This window comes from Mustela putorius, unplaced genomic scaffold, assembly GCF_011764305.1.
Source record: "Mustela putorius furo isolate JIRA1106 unplaced genomic scaffold, ASM1176430v1.1 tig00000275_pilon_pilon_pilon, whole genome shotgun sequence".
In the NCBI taxonomy this organism is placed as follows: domain Eukaryota; kingdom Metazoa; phylum Chordata; class Mammalia; order Carnivora; family Mustelidae; genus Mustela; species Mustela putorius.
The window spans coordinates 22,326,300-22,351,000 of record NW_025421341.1 but is presented as its reverse complement, the minus strand read 5'-3'; the positions used below and the strand labels follow the sequence as shown (position 1 = coordinate 22,351,000).

At 49.5% G+C, this 24,701-nt stretch overlaps 1 protein-coding gene across 2 annotated transcripts in view; it reads right to left on the bottom strand.

Annotated features, from left to right (window-relative positions):
- Positions 1 to 24,701, bottom strand: part of PNKD (PNKD metallo-beta-lactamase domain containing) — a 60,746-nt gene that overhangs the window by 15,739 nt on the left and 20,306 nt on the right. The window contains exon 1 of one of the 2 annotated variants that reach the window (XM_004762744.3): positions 4,960 to 5,320. The exons of the other annotated variant lie outside the window; for it this stretch is intronic. Coding sequence (XP_004762801.1) covers positions 4,960 to 5,120 — 161 coding nt within the window. The 5' untranslated portion in view covers positions 5,121 to 5,320. Of the gene's footprint in view, positions 1 to 4,959; positions 5,321 to 24,701 lie in introns of those variants that run through there. 2 annotated transcript variants of the gene reach the window in all.

Below are 24,701 nucleotides of genomic sequence, written 5' to 3'. Positions count from 1 at the left end.
CAATAAACCAACAGACAAATCAGTACATAGGATGCCCTATGGTGCTATGTATCACGGAGAACAATGAAGCAGGTTCCCCGGGATAGAGCCCAGGAGTGTGAGTGTTGTTTTTTTTTATATGGAGTAGTCAGGGTAAGACTCCCCAGTAGGGTGAAATTTGAGCAGCGACCTGAAGGGAGCAGGGTAGCAAGCCACGTGGCCATCTGGGGTAAGAAGGTTCTGGAGAGAGACAACAGCAATGGAAGAACTCAGAGGTAAGACTGTCTTAGAGGGTTTGGGGGAAGAGCCAAGTGGCCCAAGGAGGCACTGCAAAATGCACCAGGGAGAGAGCACAAAAGGTGGGCTGGGGATTGGCTGGTCACACAGGACTTCAGCTATTCTGGAAGGATCTGAGCAGAGAATGGCACACTTCTGACTTAAATCTTAATGGTTTCGTTCTAATTGCTGTGCTGAGAACACTTTGGGGGTACAAACGCCAAAGGAAGCAATTTACGAGGCCAGGCAGGAGAGGACCCTGGGCTGGCCCAGGGAGACAACAGTGGAAGCAGGGATAGGTGTGTTCAGATTTGGGATGATATTTTATTATTTATTTATTCATTCATTCATTCATTCATTCATTCATTTTAAGTATACTCTATACCCAACATGGGGCCCAAGATCGAGAGTCGTATGCTCTACAGACTGAGCCAACAGGTGTGCCTGGATATCTTCTGAAGGTGAGCTTTGAGCAAGCAACAGCGTCTGACAGGTAGAGACAGACAGAGGAAGGAAGGTCTGACTGGCCCCAGAAGGAAGTGTAGAAAGGGCTCAGGGCCTGCGGAAGATGACACTGGGTAGGTCTGTAGGCGTGAAGGAGGGTCCCAAAGGCCTAGGTCGGGGTGTCAACTCCATTTTGTAGGCAATGTGGCTTGGGGATGGGGGTTCCCACTCAGAGCCACGCTTTGGAAACTACCTTGCGGCAGAGGGGCCACTGTGGATGCTGGGGCTGTAGCTCCCCAAGGTCCCAAAGGCCGGCCGAAAGGAAAAGGACAGGCCATATTGGGGACGGCCCAGCCCACTGCCTCCACGAAGCCTTCATTCCTGTCACAAGCAGGTGGGTCATTTATTTTGAGGCCCTCAGCTCAGGATTCTTGCCTTTCCTTGAAATCAAGCCAGTGGGCCTCACAGGCCCCAGAGAAGCAGGTTCCTCTTGCAGAAATAGAGCAAACAAGATTTGTCCCAGGACAGTTGGTTCAGGAGAGTCAAGAAAGACCCCCTCAGGGGCACCTGGGTGTCTCAGTGGGTTAAAGCCTCTGCCTTTGGCTCAGGTCATGATCCCAGGATTCTGGGATCGAGCCCCGAATCAGGCTCTCTGCTCAGCAGGGAGCCTGTTCTCCTTCCTCTCTCTGTGCCTGCCTCTCTGCCTACTCGTGATCTCTGTCAAATAAATAAATAAAATCTTAAAAAAAAAAAGAAAGAAAGAAAAAGAAAGACCCCCTCGGCCTAGGTAGAAATGAAGAAGGGGTTTAGTCAGGGAGTGCAGAAGGGCTCTGGCAGCTAGGACTATCTACCCCCAAAGGTTGGGTGCCATCTGCTTTCCCAGTTGTGGAAGATGTTCCAAGCCCTGGATGAGCTCAGCTTTGTGTCCTATTCACTCCTGCCTCTGAGGAGGCTCTGCTCAGGGCCCCATTCTGCAATCCTTCTTGACTACCACTGAGAAGGGAAAGGAGCAAAAGGGAAACAGAGGCACAAAGCAGGGGGCACATATGGGAGGGTCTCACGCTCCCGATCCCAGCCTCCTCAGGCACCCCCGACACTCCTGGGGAACTTGTCCTGTCCTGCCTCCCACCATGGTTTGGGTCCCTGTTCCTGCTCCTTTCCCCTCTTTCTTGAGGGCAGCACCCAGACTCTGTTCCTATCTGTGATCCCACAATCCCAACCCAGAAGAGTTAGGCGTTCACTGGAGGAATGGAGGGATGCGGGATCTCCTGAGGGTTGGGTAGACAGGACAGTCTTGGAAAAGAGAAGTAAGAAAGGAAGCTCTTGAAGGAACCTTGGCCAATGCCTGCCGCCCCCACCCCCCAGCCATGCTCCATGCTAGAGAATGAGCCATTGCTAACATTTCCGAGCACTTACTATGAGCCAAACCCTGTGCATTTCTATGCATACTTTCATTTGATCCTCATGGGATGCCCGTGAGGATGGTACCATCACCATGCCCATTTTACAAATGCAGACAACCGAGGCACAGAGAGGCTGAGTTACCTGTTCAAGGTCCAATGTCTGCTACGCAACAAACCTAGGACTCAAAAGCAGATTTGTCCAACCCCACATGCCATGTACTACCTGTCTCCCGTGCCCTGCCGAGTCCCCAAGTGTGCGTGTCTATCTCAGGTTAGCCTAGATATACAATCCATGATGCCCATTCATCCCCATCCCAAGACAACGGCAATTTTTTAAAAGATTTTTTAAAAATTTATTTGACAGACAGAGATCACAAGTAGACAGAGAGGCAGAGGGTGGGGCGGGCGGTGGGGGGTGGGGGGGTAGCAAGCTCCCTGCTGAGCGGAGAGCCCAATGCTGGGTTTGATCCCAGGACCCTGGGATCATGACCTGAGCCTAAGGCAGAGGCTTTAACCCACTGAGCCACCCAGGCGCCCCAAGACAACTGTAATTATGTTTGAGGAAAGCCCTTTATAAAATCGTCCAACACCAGTGATGATTGTTATTAATGATAATAATTGCTCCTCTCTTAGTATTTCCATCACCTGCTTTCCAACCCCCAAAGGAACCCTCCATTTGGGGTCCTCCCAACCACATGCTTAGGGTGGAGTGTGCCCCTGCACTCTGCCCCTTCCCATCACAGCCTGTCCCATCCCATCCCACACCTCCCCTCCTCTCCATCCTTCCTGGAGGCCACCCCCAGTAACAACACCTGCCCATTTCCCCCAGACCATTTCCTGCTCACTCCCCCTTGTCCCTCCCAGCAGCCAATAGCCTCTCCCCCAAGGGACTGAACTGATTGTTTCCCAGACCATGGAGGGGCAGGATCTGGAATTCTGATTCCAGGCACGCCCTTCTGCTCTGCAAATTTGGGGAGTTGATTCCAAGGCAATAAGGAGATCCAGACAGGAAAGTCCAGTAGGGAAACCGAATTCCGAAGAAGTTCTCTGAGAATTCCAAGTTTTGAGATTTGGAAACTTCCAGATCCTAAGTTCTAGGAATACTCAGACCCTCAGGATTCGGAGAAGGCGATCTTGGAAATTCTTATTCCAGAACTTTTGATTCCAGTTCTTTGTGGAAACCTTTCTTTTCCACTTCCTCAGGCCATTTGTATGACTTCAATGTGACTAATTTTGAAAACCAGAAGTAAATTTAAAAATTTATCTCCACACAGAGCTGTGAAATTCCCAGAAATTTTATTGGGAATTTTTTTTTTTAGGTCCCAAACATGAAATTATGTAAATATCTGTAAATCTCATTATTTAATGCTTTTTGCAGAGCAATGGTGACTTGGAGCATTATCAAGAATGTGACCAGTGTTGGGATGCCTGGTTGGCTGAGTGGGTAGAGCATGTGACTATGGATCTTGGGTTGTGAGTTTGAGCACCAAGCCCTATGTTGGGTGTAGAGATTACTTAAAAAAAAAAAAAGAAAGAAAGAAAAAAAATCTTATAAGAAAATGCAACCAGTGTTCAAGCCTTTAGAGATGTGAATGCCCCAAAGCCGCACCCATGCAAGATTCTGTCTCCCCTCATGTTCTTCCACTTTTCCTCCAATTAGCCCTTGTATCTATACCCCTTAGACTGAGTTTCAGTAGAACCCTAGGGCTGAAGCTTCTTTCTTCATTTTTTTTTTAAAGATTTTATTTATTTAGTTGACAGAGATCACAAGTAGGCAGAAAGGTGGGGGGGGGCAGGCTCCCCACTGAGCAGAGAGCCAGATTCGGGACTTGATCCCAGGACCCTGAGCTCATGACCTGAGCCAAAGGCAGAGGCTTTAACCCACTAAGCCACCAGGGAGCCCCAGAGGTGGTCTGGGGAGGAGGGATAAATTGTACAATGTACCCTCTCTGAAGCTCAGGAAATTCCCAGCCTTAGGCCCTCCCCCAAACCTGGCCAGTGGCCAGGGCTCCCACAGTTCCCATCACCATCATCGTTGTCCTCAAGCTTGAGGTCCTGTCCCCTAGGCCTGCTGGCTGTGGGAAGGGATTGGGGCCCTAGGAAGCCTTCTTGTGGTTCCCCTCCTGCCTCTTAGTGTCTCCCTGGCAGATCAGAGCTGGTTAGCCCCCTAGTCTAGCCCAGGAAAGGGGAAAAGTAGGGAGAAGGAAAGAGTGAGGACTGGGGGAAGGGGATAGGAAAAAGTCATTGGAGGTCGATGAACTTCCCCAAGCTGATTGAGGAGGGTTGGATTTCACAGCCTGGCCTTCCGACACCGGCCAGGGTAGGGAGTAGAAGGAAAGAGACAGACCTGCAGAGTTGGGACTCTTGCTTGGGAGAGAAGAGCTGACAGAATGGGGGGGGGGGGGCTGGGTGATGGGGAGAAAGACAGGGACACATGGAAGCAGCTGGCAGTTTCAAGTGACACTGATGGTCTGAGGCATTCCTTCTCTCCTGCACCTGCACTCCTTTTCCAGCTCCCTGTCTCCGGCCCCTCAGCTGGCTCTTTTCCCCAGATGCCCCCTTTCCCTGGCCACCCTGGCCTGCCCCTCCAATACCTCCCCAGCCCATCCCAATTTTCCAGCGCCTCCCCCCCCGGGCCCCCCCGCCCCCGACTCCTGCTCTGCTCAGTTCCCCCAAGTCAGTGGCTTCTCCAGCCCGCCTCTTCGCTCTCTCTTCTCTGGCTCTGGATGCCCCAGCCCTCGCTCCGTCCAAACCCTCGGGCCGCCCCCCGCCCCCCGACCCCTGCCTCTCGGTCCCCTCTCCCCTGCGCGCGCGCCTTCCCGAGCCCCGCATCCCGTCGCCGGAGCCCGGCACTAACCCGATTCGGAAGAGCAGCCGCTTGCTGCGCGCCATGAAGAGGCCGCGGAGGGTCCGCCGCGCTCGGCAGCTGCGGGGGCTTACCAGCAGGACGAGGACAAGGAGCAGCAGCCCGCAGCCGGAGACCCACAGCCACGGCGCAGACCAGCCCTGCCAGGCCATGCTGGGGGCAGGCGCCCGCGGCCGACTGGGGGCGGGCGGGGCGGGGCGTTGCTAGGCGACGGCTCCGCCCAGGCCCCTTCGCGGGGGATCTGCGGGGTTGGGGCCCCGCCCCCTGCACTGCCAGCCTGGGGGGCGAGGAGGGGCATTCTGGCCCCGCCCCACTCTGCGACTCGCGTTCGAACCCTCCCCCTCGCTACTCTCGGCGCAAGCCCGGAATGCCACCCGCTGGAGGCGGCCTGGCCCCGCCCCCGCCGACTGACCCGGGGGCGGGGCCCGTGGGGCGTCGGACCTACAGGGACTCGAGTCCAAGCTCTCCAGAGGTGGAGAGGGGACCAAGGCTCGCCGGGTGCCTGCGCACCCACGTCTCCTCCACACCCCCACCCCCGACATCCTCCCACCTTCCCCCAACAAGAGGACTCTGGGAGAGGCCCCGGAATGGTCCTCTTGGCAGGAAACCCTAGACCGAACTTTTTCAGGTGGAAGAAACCTGGAAGATCCTGTGGGTTAACGGCATTCATTCATTTATTTGTTCACTAAATTACTATTCTGTGCCCTCCTTTGCGCCAAGCACTGGGGATAAGGGTCAAAGACACACAGCCACGATATTCCTGGAGCCTGCAATCTAGAATCTGGCAGGGAAACAAACCAAATAAGCCAACAAACATAATTATATACGCATTTATTTATATCTATATACACACATATATACACCACACACATATGTACATACCTGTGTGTGATTACAAACTGTGCTCTGATAAAGGGATCGAGCACAGGGGGCAATGAAAAAGAGGAAAGAGGACCAATTTAGATGGGCCAGGGCCTCCTTAAGCAGGTGACCTGTAAACCACGTGCCATTAAGGATAAGAAGAGACTACAAAGGTCAGAGGGCGTGATTCAACCAGGATTAGGCAACAACGGGTGGCAGAGACAGGAGAAAGACCTTGGTATCCTGCCTTCCAAGCCCAGTGGGATTTCCACACCATTCCTCCCCCTTCCCTCCCCCTTCCTGCCCCCGGCACTGCTGCCTTCCTGATGGGTTCCAGAAATTGTTGAGGTCAGTGGGAGGGAAGTGGATGCAAGGGCAGGCATGGTGACATCGACAAATTTGGCAAAACTTTCTGGCTCCAGCCCTAGGGCTGGCCCAGCTGGAGAAGGGAAAGAAATGTTGCCAACAGTCAAGTGAGCTCTCTCTCCTGCTGGGAGGGGTTGGGGAGGGAAGCAGGTGAGGCAGTGCTCTTGTTTTCTTCCCTGCAGCCTGCGCATGGGCCCAAGAGGCTGGCTAGACTGACCCCCGAGTCATGAACTGTCTCCCTCTGATGGACATGTCTGGGGCCCCAGCGTTGAGAGCATAGACGGATGGGCTCATCATGCACAATGAATTGGAGGCGTCATCATCATCCTTCCAAAAAGCCAGGAGGTGGGTTGATTTATCCCTAAATGGAACTGTAATCCCAACACATAATACTGGTTTCATTCAGAAACCCCAGATGTGGACTTTCTCTTACATGGATACATCCTGAGGGCCAGAACCTATGGCCTGCTCCCTTTCTGTCTCCTTGCCCATAGGTCAGCTCCTTCTTGGGGCCTGGCCCACCAAGAGTCTGAATAAACAAGTGTCAGATAGAATGACATTAGGCTCCCACCTGTGATTAGCTCCCACCTGTGATTAGCTCCCCACCTGTGAGTACTGGGCAAGACCAGCAGGCTACCTTGCAGAAGTCCCTTCCAGGCCAGGGGACTTCATATGTCTCTAAGTCTGGGTCTGTACATGCAAAGTGAAGAATTATGAAGCTTCATCAAAAGACACTGTGAACACACCTTTCTGCAGGTAAGGCATTATATTGGGAAATTAACACAGTCTCTGTCATCTGAAACAGGAAATGCAGGCTCAGGCCTGAGCCTGCTTAGAATACAAGATGATCCAAGCCTTCTCCAGCCACACACACACACTGACAAGATTAGATAATCATCCAAGATGCATTTTATGAAATATATGGAGCCAGGACAGGGCTGGGCATAAGGAGCGAGGGTGGGTGTTTTAGAGGTCTCACGTGGGCTCAGGAAGGCCTCCTTTCCTCCCCTGGACTGTTCTGGAAGACTGCCAACGTCTGCTCTGAATCTGCTTTTTATTTACTTATTTACTTTTTATTTTTTAAGTAATCTTTACACCCAATGCAGGGGGCGGGGCTTGAATTTACAACCCCAAGATTGAGAGTCTCGTGCTCCTCTCACTGAGCCAGCCAGGCGCCCCAAAATCTGCCTAGTGTCATCTCCACTCCATGGAAATCTTCTGTCCCAGCCAGACTGATGCCTCAGGATTCACCTCCTACTGATCTTACATCTTATATCACCTACTTGTCTTTCCCTGAATCTATCATTTGTCATTCCCTGAATCCACACTCTTGAGATTTTGACCTGCTGTGCCTTCTGCCTGGAGTATCATTCATCCCCTGTTCCCCCAAAGACTCAGATCAGATGCACTCTGTTCAAGAAAGTTCTTCTTGAACCCTCCCACCCCAGCATGGGCTTACGCATGACGCCCCTTTTGCCAGCTCTAGGTCTTGTCCGTAAGTTTATCTTTCAATGCAGTGCCTCATGCTCTGTGTGTGTGTGTGTGTATTTGTTTACATGTCTATTTCAAGAGTCTAGAGTCTAGAAGACTTTACTCTCTTCCAGAAGAGTAGGGAGTATAATTTAATTGATTCATCTTTGAATCTCCAGTGTCTGGCGTGGTACCAGATGCATACTAAATATGGACAAATGTTCTTTGTAATGTCCTAACGCCAAAGCCCCTGCTTAGTGATGCCAAGCCTATCTCTTCCACCTTCTCAGATGCCATTCCTCCCCTGTCACCACGGACCAGGCACACTGTTCCTCAGATGGACCAGGCACACTGTTCCTCAGATGGACCAAGCAAGCTTGTTCCCACCCCAGGGCCTTTGCTCATGCTCCCTCTTGGAACACTCTTCCCTCAGTTCTTTGAACAGGTAGCAGCTTCTCATCCATTGGGTCGGAGCTCAAAGACCAGCCCCTCTGTGATGGGAACAGCCTGTATCCTGAGTTGACTGGCGATTACATGGCTTAGCCCAGGAGCCCCCCACGGGGGAACACTGCCTCGCAGAAGACATGCGGCCAAGTCTGGAGACATTTCTGATGGTCACAAAAGGGAGGGGGAGGTGTGCTACTAAGATCTGGTAAGTAGAGGCCAGGGGATACTGCAAAACATCCTGCACTGAATAGGATGGCCCCACCACAAAGAATTTTCCAGCCCTAAATGTCAATAGTTCAGAGATGGACGAACCATGGCTTATGCAAATGGGAAAATTCACCAGACGGTGCCCTAAAAATGTGTGCACTTACCATATGTAGGCTATCCATCCAATTAAAGAAAAAATGCGACCCCCTCTGAGAGGCTCTCGTTGACCCCTCCATCCTGCTCACTTCCTTCATCACGCCTTCACACTGACATTATCCTGTGATCTCATCTGTCCCCCTGCTGGAATATAAGCCCCGTGAAGGCAGGGAAGGGTCTGTCTGTCTTTGCACCACGGTATTCTCAGGGGGTTGCACAATGCCTGGTTCAAAGTAGGTGACAAACATCCGGTGAGCGAAGGAGTGAATGAGAGAAACAAAGAATGAATGAATGATAATTTGGTTATTGCTGCTGAACCTGTGCCCATCCGAAGACGAGCGTCCTGACCAAGTGGGCTGCGTCCCAGCAGGACGGATGTGCAGAAGCCATTCCCCACTCGGGAGGGTCGCTAGTGAACCGAGAGGTGGGACAAGCCTGGTGACTGCCCGTGTTTCCTACTATGAGGGAAGGCTGCAGGAGAGCCAAGTCTGAGGAAAACCCTCTTTGCCCATGACCTTCTCCCCCCACCTCGAGCAGCTTGGGGTGCACTGCCAAGGCTAAGGTTTGCCTCTGCGACTCTCCTGGGAGAGAACCCATTAATCACCTGGGTCAGACAATGGGCAGCATGTCATTCCGGCCTGTGATGGGGAGTTTTATTTTTTATTTTGTTTTATTTTATTTTATTTTTTTGTTGGGGGGTTTTAGAGTTTAACTCATGAAGAGCAAGCCTCCCCACAGGTTCCTGGGTTTCTCAACTCTGCCCCTTGTCCACTTGCCATCTTGGTTTGCCTGTCCCTGGTGTCGGAATCCTGTCTTCCCAACTGGCCTGGGACTTTCCATTAGGATCGAGAGCCTGCCTTCATCTTGCATCATACCTCAGGTTTGGGGCCTGGCGCTTGGCTGGTGGTCAGGAAATCAGGGAATTAATGGTGGTGATGGTGATGATGACGCCGATGGCGATGAGTGGTCATGAAGGAGCGGAGATGGTTGGCACTGTCTGAATGTTAGAGAAAAGAGACATCTTGTTGGACGGGGGTGGGGAAGTGAGTTCAGCGTGGAAAAGACAGCTGGACCCAGGAGTGGTGGCTAGGATTTTCTGTCCCCGCCTCAGCCCAGCCTCATACGTGCTGCCCCCACGCCGATCCCGCCCTCCCACCGTAGACCTCCCACCAGCTGTGCTGTACATTCTGGAACCCCGGTTTGTGTGGCTTCCATTTCCTTCCTCCCTCTGGCTGCCCTGCCTTCTGGAGGGGGAACCTACAGCAAGCGTGGCCCATTGGTACTTTCAGCTCAGCTGTTCTCAAACTTCAGGGAGTCTAAGAACCCCTCGGGGGAGATTGTGAAAATACAGAATCCTGGGCCTCTCCTCAAAAGATTCCAACTTCGTAGGTCTGGCCAGGGCCTAGGAATCTGCATTTAGCACGGGTAACTCTGAACTCTGCCTTGGCCTCAGTTCTGACCTCACTTCTGAGGCCTTCGGTTCAATAGAACAGCCTCCTCATGTGGTCCCAGCCTGGACGCCCCTGGAACTTGTTGCCCTCTGAACATCTCAAGTCCGGTGTCCTTCCCTTTGACCCCTCAGCCCCACATCCTCTACTCCTTTAACTCTGGCCCCTCAAACCTTGTGTTTTCTTCCAGCCCCTCCGCTCCTCCTGCCCACATTTCCTTCCCAGTGAGAACCTGGGTTCAGTCCTTTGAACCACTCACCAGCTGAGGAAGGAAGCTGAGGAACCACTCGCTGCCCAACCCGGGCCCTCCATCTTTGGCCTGCCAGGCTCCAGCCTGCCTGGACCAGCCTGACAGCCCATGGACTGCTCCACCCTCATGGACAGGACTGGAGACAAATGGCCATCCCATGTGAATGAGGGTCTCTACCGCTCAGGCTTCACTGGGATCCTCCAACACGAATGCTTGACACAGCTTTGACATTGCTGGGATGCCTGCTCATGACCCCCAGTCGCCATTGGAAACCTCAGGCCCACCTCCAGTTCTCTTGCTTCCAGCCAACATCCTTCTCAGAGGAAATAAGTTCTGTGCCTGCCCACCCCCTCTACAAATTTTGCTGTTTCCATATGCATTCTTAAAGGACATGCTATTAGCCTTGCTCATACCTTCAAGGGGTGTTCCTCCTGACCACTGCTTTTCCTCAACCTATGAGCAAATGTGAGTATCTCGTTGCCTTAAAAAAAAACTCCCTTGACTTTGGGTCCCTTTCTGGATTCTGTTCTGCCATTTATCATGACACGACTGAGCTTCCTGAAAGTTGGTCTCCATGGGTTTAGTAGATTGCATTTCAGTTCTCAGTTCTTCCCCCTCCACCCCAGTTCTTAATTCATCTCTCCCTGTAAACACATCCTTTGTCATGTGACTATGCACATTTCAATAAAGGTGAAGTGTATTTATTTCCCCACACCACTGACATTGGGCTTGGTCTTATGATTTGTTTCCGCCAGTGGAATGTTAGCACACAATGATATAAGCAGAGGTCTTAAATATGTGATGGTGATTGAATCTGGTCTCTTAATGCCTTTTTCCAGGAGACCATCCCTCTGGCAGTTGCTGGTCTAAGAAGGATAGAAAACACATGGAGCCTGCTTGACCCCACTCCCAGCTTAGAAGCCAGCCTAGCAGAACCCAGCCTAGATCAGCTGAAACTCCACCTACCCAGGGATGCATGAGAGAGTAGTGCTTGTTGTATGCTTCTCAGTTTTGGATTTGCTCGTTATGCAGCATGATTGCAACACTAGCCGGTGGAGCCAGAGGGAAGCAAAAAGGTTAGTTAGTAACAGTGCTGGAAACACAATGCTTGGAGCTACTTGGAAAAGAGCAATTTAGATCTGTGCATGGCAGAGTGCAGCAAAATGAACTGAGTGAATGAAAGTGTTAAGGACATAAAATTAAACCATATACAATTAGAGGAAATTTAAATGCATGTTCAACGTCTGGACAGTGGAAGACTTTCTACGGCAAAAAGCAATTGAAGAGTTCTTCTAATTTTTTTAGTAGGCATCTATTACTCTTAGACGAAAAGCAACTTAAGATCTAACAAGGGAAACAATTACCCTTTTAGGTACTTAAAAAAAAATTAAGCTTTTCATATATTAAAAGAAAAACTATGGGATGCCTGGGTGGCTCAGTCGGTTAAGTGTCTGCCTTCAGCTCAGGTCATGATTCCAGGGCCCTGGGATCCAGCCCCACACATGGGTTCCCTGCTCCAAGGCTAGCCTGCTTCTCCCTCTGCCTGCTGTTCCCTGTTTGTGCTCATGCTCTCTCTCTCTGCAAAATCTTTAAAAGAAAAGAAAAACCATGCATGCACAAAAAAAAAAGCCCAAAACAAAAAAACATGGAAAATATTTGCCTCAAATTTGTCACAGAGTTAAGCTACCTATTAAATAATAAAGACCTTTATAATATAAAGACCTTAATAAATAAGAGGACACTAAGAGCCCAATTAACAAAGGGATAAATGGGTACATGAAAAAATGTTAAACTCTTAACATCTAAGAGTTAAATTAAATTTTTTAAAGACATCCCGGGGCACCTGGGTGGCTCAGTTGGTTAAGCAGCTGCCTTTGGCTCAGGTCATGATCCCCCAGAGTCCCAGAATCAAAATCGAGCCCCAAATCGGGGCTCCCTGCTCCATGGGGAGCCTGCTTCTTGCCTGTGTGCCCCTCCCCCCTGCTTGTGCGCAGGTGTTCTCTCTCGCTCTCTCTCAGTCAAATAAATAAAATATTTTTAAAAAAACCGAGAAAATGTAAGCTACTCTTTCTCGTCACTCCCTCTCAAATAAATAAATCTTAAAAATAATTTTTAAAAAGGGAGGTTCCTGGGTGACTCAGTCGTTTAAGTGTCTGCCTTCAGCTCAAGGCATGCTCCTAAGTTCCTAGGATGGAGCCCCTCATCAGCCTCCCTGCTCAGTGGCGGAGCTTGCTTCATCCTCTGCTCCTCCCCCATGCTTGTGCACACGCTCTTTCTGTTTGTCTGAAATAAATAAATAAAATATTTTTTTAAATAGAGAAGATTAAAACTAATAAAATCTAGGGTCATGATTTTGGCTCAGGTCATGATTTCAGGGTCATGAGATCAAGTCCCACCTCAGGCTTGCGCTGAGCATGGAGCTTGCTTGGGATTCTCTCACTCTCTCTCTCTCTGCCCCTTCTCCACAACAAAACAAAACAAACTAATAAAATCTGAATGTTGGAAAGACTATGGGAAGATGGGTATTCATACACCACTTGTGGTGATATCCTGAGATCGAGAGTTGGATGCTTAACCAACTGAGCCATCCAGGTGCCCCTAGATTTTTTTTTTTTTTAATTAATACAGTGGTGGGGTGCCTACTTGGCTCAGTCACAGAGCTCTCTGGATCTCAGGGTCAAGAGTTTAAACCCCACATTGGGCGTGGAGCCTACTTAAAAAAACAAAACAAAACAGGTGCAGGCAAAGCAACACAGGTGTGGCTGATCCTGCCCCTTGATTAATGCCCATTCGCCACCCCCCCTTTTCCCTTGTTAACCCGTATTTTGCCAGCTCTGCTATGAATTGCCATAGCTTTTTTTTTCCAATTTTATTTATTTATTTGACAGACAGAGATCACAAGTAGGCAGAGAAGCAGACAGAGAGAGAGGAGGAAGCAGGCTCCCTGGTGAGCAGAGAGCCCGATGTGGGGCTCCATCCCAGAACCCTGGGATCATGACCTGAACTGAAGGCAGAGGCTTTAATCCACTGAGCTGCCCAGCACCCCAAATTGCCATAGCCTCTGAATGAGCCCCTCCTCAGCTCTGGGGTGGGTGCATCTTGACCAGTCCAAGCCAATTGGTACATTCTTTGCCCTGCCACATAATTAGTTAGACCCAGGAATGGGATGAAATTCCTGCCATTAGATAATAATAACAACAAGTATTTATATAGTACAAATCATATGCCAGGCACTGCTCTAAGTGCTTTATGCAGAAAAACTCTCAGCTCCCCACAATAGCCTTGTAAGTCAAATAGTTATAATTTCCATTGCACAGATTAAAACATTGAGGCACTGAGAGATCAATTGCTCCACGATGCATAGCTGCGAGGTGGGGTAGGAAATAGGCTGCAGACCTTCTAGGAAGGTTTTCCTAATTGTTGAAGAGGAATACAATAGCACTGTGCTCTTTTCTTGTCCAGGATGTTGTCATCTGCCTGTGATGCCTGGAACTGCAGCAGCCACTTTCGGATTAGGAGGATACTGTAACATGCTGGAGATGGCAGAGTAAAAGTTAGGATGGAACCAATGTCCTTGAAGACATAACCAAGTCCCTGCATTAACCAGTCCAGATTATCTTGCCCCTGGACTTCTCATTACGTGAAATAAAAATAGTCCTCATTGTTTAAGCCACATTTAGTCGTTTCGTTCTGCTTTGATAACTACAGCCGAAAACATTCCAGCTAATACTGTGGGTGTCCATTTTAACATAAAGTGGGAGGAAAACAGGATACAAGCATGTGTAAATTTTGTATCATTGGTGAGAGTTCTGTAAACAAAATGCACAGAAGAAAATCTAAGATGCTACCAGTGATGATTGTTGATTGATGAACTTATGGGGTATCATTTGTTGTCTCTTTCTTTCTTTTTAAAGATTTTATTTATTTATTTATTTATTTATTTGAGACAGAGAAAGAGAGAACTTGAGCATGGGGAGAGGGACAGAGGGAGAGGAAGGCCAAGAAGCAGATTCTCTTCTGAGCAGGGAGCCCAATGTGGGGCTTGATCCCAGAACCCATATCCCCAGATCATGACCTGGGCCAAAGGTGGATGCTTAGCAACTGAGACGCCCAGGTGCCCCTTATTTTCTTTTTCTTATATTTTAAAAATATTTTCTGTCTTACTACAATGAGATGATATTACTATTTTAATAAAAAAATTATTTTAGAGGGGTGCCTGGCTGGCTCAGTCAATAGAGCATGTGACTCTTGATCTCAGGGTCATGAGTTTGAGCCCCATATTGGGGGTAGAGTTTACTTTAAAAAAATATATATATATATATATAATTTTATTAATATATAATTATATATATAATTAAAATATCTATAAATTTTATTAAAACAAAGAAAGCAGTCCTCCTTCCTGCCTTTACTTTTCACTTTGCACCGATCTTAGGCCACTCAACTGAGCTTCTGCTCCCACCATTCCATCCTAATTCGGCTCTGAACCCCTTGGGGCATCTGGCCAACTCGGTCCAGACAGCGTGTGACCCTTGATCTCGGGGTTGTATGCTGGAGCCCCACATTAGGCATAGAGATTACTTAAAAATTAAAAAATATTAATAAACAAAACCCTTTGTCACTGTTCATTCCTGGTCACCTAACCTCTGGGCAGAGCCTTGTTTTGCTCCACCTGCCCTACCGCAGCCTCTTCTGACTGTCCTCCCACAGGCAGCCCCTTCTGCTGCCATCGTTCCGGTTCCCCAGAGCTCATGACTTGGCCCTTTTACTTCCAGAGTCACATTCACTGCTTCCCTTGCCTCCGTGTGACACAGAAAGCATTGCTCGCGGAGAATGTCCACTCCTGTGTCCCTCTCGAGTTCCAAACTGAAATGCCCATCCTCTTTCTTGTCATTTCCAGGTGTGGCTGGGCAGGTATAGGGGATCCCCAATCCCTTTCTTGGCAGAAGGGACTGAGGACCCGCATGGAGCTTTTCTGACCACTAACCTTGATCACCCAAGTAAAGCTCGCAGTGTGGGGTTCTTTCCAGATACTCACTCACTGATGTCACTGAATCTTTTGTCTTTCTTGCAACATTGATGCCTGGTCCTTATGGGCACGCCAATACACATTTTAGGAATGGGTGCAGAGGGGGTGATCCTCCATTTCCCACTGCCATCACCCCAATTTGGGCCGGGGTCCTGGCACCCAGCCCACCACAGACACCCCTGGCCCCCACCCAACTCACAAAGGCTATCAGACAAAGCCTTTGGGAGCCCAACTCTCAATCAGGTCTGCCCCCTCCCCACTTAAAGCCAATGCCTACACCATTAAATTCACGTTGCTTGATTTAGCAATATGGCTTCAACCCAGTTTTTCAGCATTTTATGCTCCCGCCGCCCCCTTCCATGTGCCCCACACCCCTTCAGTAGGTCTGCCCTGGTCACTGTCCTGGATTTTTTGTTCCCTACATCTGCCCCGCCAGGTCTGGAGAAATCCCCCAGGCACTCTTCTCTGGGTACTTTCTGCCCCCACATGGTCAAGGTGATCTAATACATTCCTGAAGTGGCTGTGACTAATTAAGGCTGATTGTCAGTCTGGGGAGTTCTGCAGGCTCTCCCAGGGGGAGGGAGGAAAGTGAGGTCAGTCCCCAGGGAGACGGAGATGGCTTACCTTGGAGCACAGCTCCTTTAAAGCTAAAAGTGAATTCAATCTCCCCTCCGAAGCCCCTTCTGATCACATTTTATGCCTGGTCACTACTCTATCCCCAGACTCTGGAAAAACACCTGCCACAGAGTTGTAAACAATGAAATGAATGGTTTGGAAAGTGAGCCTCATGATTTTCTACCTTGAACTGTGGTGGAGTCCAACGGGGGAGTCACTGTAGCTTGTTCCCAGGACCGCAGCCTCCCCAGTGTCCCCCTCATCCCAGCGCCCATTACGGCGCCAGACCCTGTGCAGAGCGGCAAATGCTCACTTGGTGGTTGGAGAAGGAAAAACAGAGCGCAGAAGGTGGTCTGCTGTGCACAGCGCCTGAGCCACACCCTTGCATGTGTTCCTTTGCTGAGCTAGCCACTGTGTGAGGCAGGTGACAGTGTCCTCGTGTTAGAGATGAACAGACGGAGGCTCGGGTGGGCTAAGCGATGCACCCCATCACGCAGCTAGTAAGGGACAGAGCCAGAATTCGGTCCCAGTTTTATCTGACCCCAATGTCCAGGCTCCTCCCACTGATGCTGTGTTGCCAGCGGGGTGGGGGTGGGGGCAAGAAGGCAGATGAGGCAGAGTAGGCCAGGAAATGGAGGACCCACCCAAACTGAGGACTGGAGGGGAGCATTATGGACTGATGACAAGGCGATGGGCGGGGTACAGAGAGCCCAAGGGATAGTGGCCATACCCCAGGACCATGACAGTGGGGCCCTGGACCACCTCTAGCCTCGATGGGTGATGGCATGGAGCAGGTGCAGAACTTGAAGGGAAAGAGGTGAGTGGACAGGACCACCTGGTCTTTGGTTGAAGGATGAGCCTGTCCATGGAGACCTTTCGGGAAGGAGAAGGAGGGCAAATACCCAGAGTTCAGGCTCCTTGACTCCCCTCCTCCAGTGACCAAACCCAACTGAAGCTGGAGGACAAAGGGCCCACTGATGTGTCCAACCAAGCCAGCTCTGAGCACAGCGAAGGGCAGAGATAGTTGTGGGGGCACTTGAAGGATAGCCAGCCAAGGGAGGCCGAAGAAATGTGGTTTGGGGTGGCTGTGGGGGGTGGAAGTCCGCCATCTTCCCTCCGAGGCCGAGAGAGCTCCTGACTGGCCGCCCTGCCCTCATGCTCCCATCCCAGCCCACTGTCCACGCAGAGCCAGGGCATCTTCTTAAAGCGAAAACCAAATCAAGTCTCTCCTCTGCTCAGAAACCATTCAATGGTACCCTTTGAAGTAAAATTCAAAATCTGTCACAAGTCCCAAGAGGTCCTGCAGGTCTGGCCCCAACCAGCTCCCCAGTCTCCTCTCAGGCTGCGCCCCGGGGCTCACCTCACCTCCGAGTTCCCCAGCACTCCAGACACTTTCGGCCTTGGGGCAGCCTTTGCTGCCTCCACACAGCTTGCTCCTTCAGTGGAGAATGATCGCAGCATGCCTGCCACTGCCACACAACCACACACACACACACACACACACACACACCATACACAGCCCATACATCACATACGATACACAGAAACACATATCACACACCATCCACGCACACATCCACACCACATACCACATGCCATACACATCCATATCCACGCACACACACACATGCACACACACCCATACATCACATATGATACACAGACACCATACACATCCATATCCACGTGCACACACACACACACCTCACACACCATCCACATACATCCACACCATACACATATACATATGGACCACATACAGCCACATTTGCACACACATACCACATACCATCCACATACACATATACCCACCACACACTACACACACACACATACACATACACACAAACTCCACACACGCCCATACACACACAAACACCACACACATCCACACACACACAAACACCACACACATCCACACACGCACCACACATCTCTGCACACACACACACACACACACACACATACACAGAGCTCATCTGACTCATCTGACTCGGGCTGCTCTTCAATACCGTCCTCTCAAGGCAGCCGCCGTGGTCTCTCCAAGCTCAGCACAGTCCCATGCATTGCTCTTTTAGGACCCCGTGTCCATTTTCCTTCAGAGCAGATATTACTGTTTCTAATGATATATTTACGTGTGAGATTAGTTGCTAATGTCTGTCTTGCCCATTGGACTGCGAGCTCCCAGGGGGCAGGAGCTGTGTTTATGCTTTTCCCTCCTGTCTGTCTGCGCCTTGTGGGTGACCTTAGCACACCGTTGGCCCGGCAGCCCCCCAGCAACCCTTGCTGAGTCGGTATGAAAGCACTGGGCGTGAGGCCTGGCTCTATAGCTCCTAGCCCAGAGCCCGGGTATGCCATTCGGCTGCTCTGAGCTCAGCTTCCTTTCAAATTAACTTCAGAGGATTTACAACAGCTAAATCAAAGAGGAGACCGCATCAGGAGCTCTCCTAGTCCCATTTCCTACAATACTGGTTAGCATGTGGGTTTGGTTTCTTTATCTGTAAGTATGGGAAATTCAGGTGATTTTCAAACTTTTTTGACCATGACTCACAATAAGAACATTTTACATCAGGACTCATACACAGGGTGCTTGGGGGGCTCAGCTGGTGATGTATCCCACCCTTGATTTTAGCTCGGGTCATGACCTCATGGTTGTGGGATGGAGCCCGGTGCCAGTGCCGGCTCCACACTCAGCAGGGAGCCTGCTTTGGACCCTCTTCCTCTCCCTTTGCCCCTCCCTTCACTTGTGCATGCTCTCTCTCTAAAATAAATAAACCTAAAACAAGACTCATACACAATGTTACACATAACAATAATAGAGCTTATGTTTGTATTTTTTTCTGGTCTCTCTCTCTTTTTTTTCTTTAAAGAAGAGGTGGCCATAAAGTCTAGCCAAGTTGGGTTTCTTTCTTTCTTTTTTTTAAGATTTTATTTATTTATTTGACAGACAGAGATCACAAGTAGGCAGAGAGGCAGGCAGACAGAGAGGGGGAAGCAGGCTCCCCGCGGAGCAGAGAGCCGGATGTGGGACTTGATCCCAGGACTCTAGGATCATGATCTGAGCCAAAGGCAGAGGTTTTAACCCACTAAGCCACCCAGGAGCCCCTCTGGTCTCTTTTTTTTAAATGTCAGTATGACTCGATTGAAATCGCTAATGGGTCATGAGAAGCAATAAAACCCTGCCCCAATGACCTTCCACCTGTGTAGAAAATTGTTAGCCATCTCCTTTTTCTTGCCAAGAGATGATAGCCAGCTCCTGCCCCCTAGTGGTCATATTTGGGAACGAAGCGTGTGTTCCTAGACATCAATTTTTGACTTGGGGATAAATTTATTTCCATAAAAAGTACTGAGTTCAGGTCCTAGGCCAGGCATCTAGGGAGAAGTGTGGCGGGGGGGGGGCTGAGATGAATTACAGCATAGACCTTGACCCCCAGAATCTACCTCCAGTTGATGACCAGCTTAACTGCTATACGTCCGTGTGTGGTCCAATACGGTAGCCACCAGCCACATGTGGCCAGCGAGCACTTGAATTGTGGCTAGTGCAACAGAGAAACTGAATTTTAATTTTTATCTTATTTCAATTTATTTAAAGTTAAATATAAAAATTAACACTGATTTCAGTTCCTCAAATATGCTCGGAACAACCTGGGTATGTGAATCAACATTGTCAACTATACATTTTTTATAAAATCTAGATAAAGAGTCAGTATTTCTGATGAAAATTTAGCATCTACATCGAGGTGTGCTGTAAGTGTAAACTACACACCAGATGTTGAAGTCCTAGCATGAAAAGAAATCCTGTCAAGAATCTTTTATATTTGGTTAAATGTTGAAATGGCACTTTTAGACAAATGTTGGGTTAAGGAAATAAATTATTAAAATTCATCGTACCTGTTTATTTTATTTATTTTATTTTTAAAAAAGATTTTATGTGTTTATTTGAGAGAGAGAGTGAGGAAGAGAGAGAGAACACAAGCAGGGTGAGGGGCAGAGGGAGAAGCAGACTCCTCACTGAGCAGGGAGTCCAATGCAGGGCTTGATTTTGGGACTCCAGGATCATGACCCGAGCTGAAGGCAGACGCTTAACTGACTGAGCCACCCAGATGCCCCATTTTTACTTTTTAAATGGGCCTCCTCGAAAATGTTAAAGTACTTATGTTGCTTAAGTCATGTTTCTATCAGACAGCACCTGCAAGGCTGGAGTGCCTTCTGACATCGCTCCTTCTACCCCCCACCTGTGTATCTTGCATCCTTGATGGAGATGAGGGAGGATGCTAGAATCCTCAATCAGACTGGGTGGGGATGGGGATGGGGATTAGGAGTTAAGCGTTGGTCAAATTAAGCTTGAGAAGCTTCTGACCTCACGAGGAAGAGAGAAGAGGAAGAGAGAAAGTCACCAGGCAGCAGCCTCACCTGGAGCTCATTAGCAATGCAGATTCTCAGGCCCCACCGCAGGAAGTAAAATTTGCATTTAGATAAGATTCCCACATCGTTTGTTTGCACACGGAAGTTTGAGAGAGCTCGGCGGCGATCCTGGTGGCAGTTCTCTGACAGCTTTAGCCCGCTCAGTGACACAGGGAAGCAAGGTTAAGCCTGAGAGTGAGGCTGTGGAGGAGTTGGGAGCTTTGAAGAAATTGGTGGGGAAGTGTGGAGTAATTATCTAGGGTGGGAAGGTCAAGATGAATGCCGAGAAAAACCCAAGTCTTGATGAACTCAGTGAGATCTGTCAGCACCTTGCATGCTTTCCTTCTCCCTTTCAGCTGGGTGTCGTGCTGAGCTCCACCTGGCTGGGAGGGGGGAGGGGTATGGGGACTCCCATGGCGGATCAGAGTTTGAGGCCGGTTAAGAAGGAAGTGAAACGGGGAGGGACAGGGCAAAGGAGATGTGATAAAGAAGCTGTCAATCCTGGTGTGGTCACAGAGTTGTCGCAGTTGGGGTTGTTGAGCTGGGCAGACCGATGGGGATCAGAGTGTGGGCGCCTGACACGGAGATTACGAAGGGGACACAGTTACCGGCAATGAGAGGTCCTAGGGCAGCTATTATCTTGGGCTGGAATAAGAGAAGAGGAAATAGCTGTTGGCTTTGTGGAGTGTGGCGCTGTTTAGACAAATGCAGGTAAAACACGGGAGGGCCTTCCTGTGCAGGAGAGGTATGCAGAGCTGGGAATTCCCCTAGCAGGTCAGGGTGACCGAGGAGGCCAAGGTCCACGGGCGTCAGTGGGCAGGGCGAGAGGGCACACCTTAGCCACCGCAAACTCCTCTCTTCTGGTCCCGCTTAGCCTTCCAAATGCAACCACGCTGCCAGCAGATCAGGGGTGTGAACTCATCACTGAGTCACTGGGCTTCTCTCTCACCACCAACCGTAATAGCCGACAATATTTGCTAGGCCCCAAGCACTCGGAAACTGCTATTTTTAAACCTCACACCCTGTATTATTACCTCCCTTTCTACAGAAAAGGACACAAGGCTCCCAGAGGTTAAGTAATACACCTGGCCCCGGCGTCACGCAACCACTAACAGGATTTGAAAAGAGTCCTGGTCTGTCTAGCACCAAAGCCCGTGGAGAATTAGATTCAGTAGGGGGTGTTTCTTCCAGCCTCCCCTGAAGATTCTGATTCACATTTCTGATTCCAGAAAGAGGTATGCCCCGAGGAATGGACATATTTTCACAAGCCTTTCGGTGATTCTGACGGTCAGGGAGGACTGGAAAGCATGGCCCTGTACCCTGGCCACGTCACAAGGCGACACCTCCAGGAAAGGGGGAGCTCTCTCACCTAACCTGTTTCCAGTTCCACTTCACTGGCAAGATCACTAACAACAGACCCACATGCAAGCCTTTTTTAGTACTTTTCATGTAGGTGACTTCATCTGAGGCTTCAAAAGTGTAGGAGGAAGGAAAGAATGGTATGATTAGACTCATTTCTAAGGAAAGATGGGGCCCCATGCCTACAGCCACTCAGGGACAAAGGTAGGACAAAACTCTTGTTCCTGGGATGTTCAAATCCACTATTCTTTCTACTCCTGATTTCTTTATGAAAGTGCTCACTGATGTTTATAGGTAATAAGACTAATTTTCGGGTCATGAGCTCTAATGCCCTCCCCCACCCTGGCTTGGTGCAACAGAGTCCCTTTAACTCAACAGATGATGGGACAGGGCCGTCTGAGGCTGGGGATGAATGACTTTGTCCTTACCCTCCAGTGGTGAGAAGGAGGCATATTTACCCCCATATTTACCTCTGAAAAACAAAAGGGCGCTTTTTGGATAAAGTGAGTGATAAATGAAAAGACCTTTCTCAGGAGAATTAAGCATAAACTCAAAGTGACCAGGCACCTGGTAGGAGAAATCTGTAGGACAGATTACTGGTGCCCTGGGGCTGGCTTCGGAGAAAGCTGAGTTCCTGGCCCACTCCCTCTTGGTTCCCCCCACCCCACCCCCGGGCTCCAGGGAAACCACCCCAGGGGCCCACTCCTGTCAACCTCCCCTCTCCAATCACTAAGCTCAGGCTGTCCCAACCCTAAAACAACTATCAGCCTGATTCCTTTCGTTTCTTCTACTCCGTCTCCTGCTGCCTCTGATTTGACTCAACTTTACTCAACTCTGCTCCTGGGGCAGGGTTGCCAGAAGAATACCAAACGCCCAGTTAAATGTACATTTCAGATAAGCAATGAACACTTTTTAGTGTGTTCCCAAATATTATATGAGACAATGACACATACTTAGGCAAAAAAATTATTTGTTGTTTGTCTGAAGTTCAAATATAACTGGTCATTCTGTGTCTTTATTTGTCAAAGCTTGTACCCTGACTCCAAGGGCACTATCATGACTCCCACCCCCTTCCCGACTTTTTTCTAGATGCCTGTTGACAGTCACAGGCCTCCCATTGTCCTAAAGGTGAAATCTCAATTCTGACCCCCTGCATCCTTGCTCAGTCCCATCTTTTTTTTTTTTAAATCAGACTCCATGCCAACATGGGGCTTAAACTCATGACCCTGAGATCAAGACCTGAGCTGAGATCAAGAGTCCTGTGCTTGGGGCGCCTGGGTGGCTCAGAGGGTTAAGCCTCTGCCTTCAGCTCAAGTCATGATCTCAGGGTCCTGAGATTGAGCCCCATGTTGGGCTCTCTGCTCAGAGGGGAGCCTGCTTCCTCCTCTCTCTGCCTGCGTCTCTGCCTACTTGTGATCTCTCTCTCTGTCAAATAAATAAATAAAAATTATAAAAAAAAAAAAAAAAAAGGAGTCCTGTGCTTAACTGTCCGAGCCACCCAGGTGGCTCCCCGGCCCATTTCTTATCACTCCACCCGCTTAACCCAAGACTGCTGGTATGTAGGGGTCCTAAACCACCTGCTTAAGATGCTGTTCCCAAATGAAACCTTCCTCATCCCGGCACTTGTCAAACTATCAAAACTAAAACGATATACTCTTTTACAATCTTCCTGAGAGACTCTGAGTTTCTTGAGGAGGGACTGGGCTGCGTCCTTCAGTTTGTCATCTCTGGAACCAGAAATTCCTGTCCGCTTGACGGACAGCAGGGGCTCAGTAATCTGCTAAGAGTCTTATAAATTAGGCCTTTATCCCTTTTATCCAGGGATAAAAGGGGGTCAAGAGAAGGAGACATCACTTGCTGAATGCCCATGGCATGCCCTGGGCCCGGTGCTCCCTTTAGGATTCTTTTAGGTTTATAATCGTGATTCCGTGATCCGAAAATGGGCTCAGAGGAAAGCATGCAGTGAGGCTGGTGTGGAGTTTTGTCAGTGTGTGTCTCCACATTCCGCTTTCCCATGAGTCTGATGTGAATGCTAGCTGGAAAACGAATCTCCCTGGAGACTGCCCTAGCAGTTCCAGAAAGTGGAGGGCGCCTTCTGCAGTCAAATGCTCTACCCCTGAGCTATATCCCCTGGAGGGCGCCTTCTGGAGAGGAGGCCTAAGTGTAGAGAATGCGAAGAGGTGTCCAGACATCTGGGGCTGTGCCTTTCACCTGGGGCTCTATTCTACTCCCAGGGTAGAGTAGTGTGACCTTCTTGCTTGGAAGGTCACATGTTGGGAGGGGACTTCCTAAAATGAAGTCTATGGCTTCTAAGATCTGAATTCACATTGAGAGCTGGGGTGGCTGGGGGAGGGGGTGGTTAGCCTGCCAAAATGTCCACCAGTCCCCGTAAGTAACTCCTACTTAAATTGTATCTATACGAATAAACATAGGAACTTTCAAATAGGCAATTTGAAAAAACATTTCTATTTTAATTGGTTTGAAATATACAATCTGAGTGGTAATCCTGCTTACTATGTTTACTCATAGGCACACTGCTTTCACTCATGGGCTCGCAGATTAAATCCTTCCCAAGTCTTGGTCTGTGACAAAGCTAGACTGGCCACCAGAGAGAATCATGGAAGGCTAAGTGCTTAGAGATGGCTCTGGAATGAGGAGGGGTTCTAGCTGCATTTTGTCAAGTCTAAGGGTCCCACTGCTGCCATTCAAGAAGTTAGCGCCCTAGAGGCTGAGAAAGACATCCAGCGGTAGTGTTGATTTGTGGCTATTAGCACTAGATAAGCGCCTGAAATAAAGCTGTTCAACGACCGGCAGCTTTGGCGTAATGGAAAAAAACATGGACTTTGCAACTATACACACTCTGGCGATGTTTCAGAAATTCCCAGAACCCATTTCCTGTTCTGCAAAATAGCACTCGGAGGGCATCCTTGCATTAGGGGCTGGGCAGGCTGAGATGACAGGGCCACGAATACTGGTAACCTACAACCCAAGTCAGGATTTCTGAGTCCAAAACACCTGCTTTCCAGGTTGAAATAACTTCAAGAAGGAAATGTCCTAGTTCTCAGGGACAGAGAGATTCCAAGTTCCATCTTTATGTTTGGACATTTGACGTTTTAAACCT